We start from the raw sequence: 2,845 nt of genomic DNA, 5'->3' as shown, positions 1-2,845 counted from the left end.
CTTTTTCATATTCATCTTCATAATCTCTTTCTTTTTCGTATTCTTCATATTCTTCTTTTTCATATCCTTCATATTCTTCTTTTTCGTATTCTTCATATTTTTTTTTTTTTTCTCTTCATATTCTTCTTTTTCGTATTCTTCATATTTTTTTTTTTTTTCTTCACATTCTTCCTCTTTTTTTTCATATTCATCTTCACATTCTTCCTCTTTTTTTTCATATTCATCTTCATATTCTTTCTCTTTTTCATAGTAATCTTCGTATTCTTGCCCTTCTTCATATTCTTCTTCTAAGTCTTTTTCATATTTTTCTTCTTTTACTTCTTTCTCATATTTAAATATACCTTCATTATCTTCTTTTTTTTTTTTTTTATATTCTTCTTCATACTTTTCTTCTTGTTCTTTTTGTTCTTTCTCTTTTCGTTTTTGTTGTTTTTTATATTCATACATTTCTTTCTCCCAATTATGTTCTTCATGCACTTTATATTTTTGCTGTAATTTTTGATTGAACAGTTCTTCATTAAATTCATCTTCATATTCTTTTTCACATTTTTCGTTTTCTATCTCTTCTATATATATTTCTCTTTTTTCTTCCTTTTCAATACAATTAACAATTTTTTTTTTTAAATCTTTTATTTCGTCTTTTTCTATATTTTTGTCATGAAAATTAAAATAAAAATATTCCTCCATTTTATTATTATCATAAACAAAATTCGGTTTTTTTGAATATTTATTTTTTTTAAATGAATATATAGAATCATTTATATAAAAATTGTCATTTTTACCTTTTTTTTTTGAAATAATATTGTAGTTCTGTTCATTTTTTATATAATAAAATTTTTTTTGTATTTCATTTATTTTTTCAGAAGAATCGTTATTAATATTTATTTCATTTTCATTTTGAGAAATTAAGTTACAACCTTCTTTCATTTCATCTAGAAAATAGTCATTATTTTTTTTTAAAAAACCTTTTTTTTCTTTTATTGTAGTATTTATATCGTTATACTTTATTTTAACTTCTACACTTTTATTTAGATTTTTTATCAAGTCGTAAAAAGGGATAGTATATTTTGTATAGACATAATTTTTTGAAATTACAAAAGTTTGATGAATATTGAAATAAAGATATAAATTTTTAAAACAATAATTCATATTAATAAAAAAATTTAAAAAAGCATCTGAATTTAAATTTTCACTAAATTCATATTTATGAAATGTCATAAACATTCTCAGCTCTTTTTTAACAATATCCAATTTTTCTTTATCATTTCTATAAAATATATTATCAAAATTATTACAAATTACACACTTAGATTTTTTGTCATCATGTAAATAAGATATAAAACAAGAAATACACATGATTGAATTAATTCGAATTAAATTTAAAAAAATATCAAAGCAACTTATGCATAATGGTTTAATTTTATTAAACATAATTTTTTTAATTTTTTCAATTTCAGATATTTCAGAACAAAAAATACAGAAACATTTAAAGTTATTTTTTAATATATTGTCTGATAGATTTATTTCATTATATTTTAATTTTATTTTATCTGGGATTAAATTTTCTTTAACAAATTTTTTTTGAAATGAATTATTTTCACAAAAATTATTTTTTAATATGCAATTATCTGTAAATTTATATCCATTTAAATAGGATATATTTGAGTTAATATTTGTATTTTCATTTATTTCATATATATTTTTATTTTTATTTTTTTTTTTTATTTCTTCATAGTAAGCGTTATCAATTTTTCTTATATAATTTTCCAAACTGTGAGTTCTATTTTCAATATTATTTTTTACTGTATCTTTGTTTTCCTCATATTTTTTAATAAAATCTTTATATTTATAATTATATTTACCTTTTATATTTTTAAAATTAAAATCATTTTCGTTTAAATTTTCATAATTTTTTATATTTTCTTTTTGTTTTGTCTTATAGATATTTAAATCATAATAGTTGTTTAAATAGGATGAAGAACTTAATAATTCATTTTCACTATTTTGTTTTATATTTTTATATATATCATCCAATGATGAACATGAAGAATTACAAAAAATGTTTTCATAGCTAGATATAGTCTCATTCGAACTAATATCTGGGTTTTTCAATATTTTTTTTAGATGAATATATTTTTCTTTCATATTATTTTTTTTTTTCTTTTTTTTTTTTTTTTATTATAAATAAATATCCTTTTATATTTTAATTTGAATCAGTATTAATTTTTTTATATATAATAAGTAAACAGATTTATATATATTAAATATTATTAAAGTTTTTTTAGATATAATATTAAGCCTAAATAACTATGTAAAAAAAAGAATATTAAAAAAAAAGAAAATTAAAAAAAAAGAAAATTAATAATAAGGTAAAAAAATTAAAAATTAGAAAAAATTAAAAAAAAGAGATTCATATAAAATTAAATAAATTAAAAAAAAAAAAAAAGGAAATTAAGATTAAAATTGGAAAATAACAAAGAATAAGGGAATACAAATAAAACGTTAAATGTAGTATTTTTTTTTTTTTTAATTCTGCACGTTTTTGCACCTTATGATGAAAAATATATATATATATATTATATTTAAAAATATAATTTTTATTAAAATATTAAATTGTAAAAATAAGTAAATTATATTAAAATTTATACTAATTTTTTTTTATAAAGGTTTATTTTATTTTTTTTTTTTTTTAAGTAATATATAAAAATAAAATTTTTTGTTTCACCAAAATTTAAAATTTTTTTTGAACCAAAATATTTAATCAAAGAAATAAAAATATATTAAAAATATTCAATACTTCAAAAAAAAAAAAAAAAAAAAAAAAAAAAAAAAAAAAAAAAAAAAA

General features: G+C 16.2%; 1 protein-coding gene across 1 annotated transcript in view; it reads right to left on the bottom strand.

The window, feature by feature from the left end:
- The window catches only part of PGAL8A_00303800 (conserved Plasmodium protein, unknown function), a gene marked incomplete at both ends in the record, with an annotated part of 6,278 nt that extends 4,133 nt beyond the window's left edge, over positions 1-2,145 (bottom strand). Inside the window, one exon of the mRNA XM_028672041.1 lies at positions 1-2,145. This exon is cut by the window's left edge and continues 1,914 nt beyond it. Within this exon, the coding sequence (XP_028528634.1) occupies positions 1-2,145 (2,145 nt within the window).
- Positions 2,146-2,845: the final 700 nt, after the last annotated feature.

Source organism: Plasmodium gallinaceum, assembly GCF_900005855.1.
Source record: "Plasmodium gallinaceum strain 8A genome assembly, contig: PGAL8A_v1_87, whole genome shotgun sequence".
NCBI lineage: Eukaryota > Apicomplexa > Aconoidasida > Haemosporida > Plasmodiidae > Plasmodium > Plasmodium gallinaceum.
The sequence above is the reverse complement of the archived record's forward strand: the minus strand, read 5'-3'. Positions and strand labels throughout refer to the sequence as shown.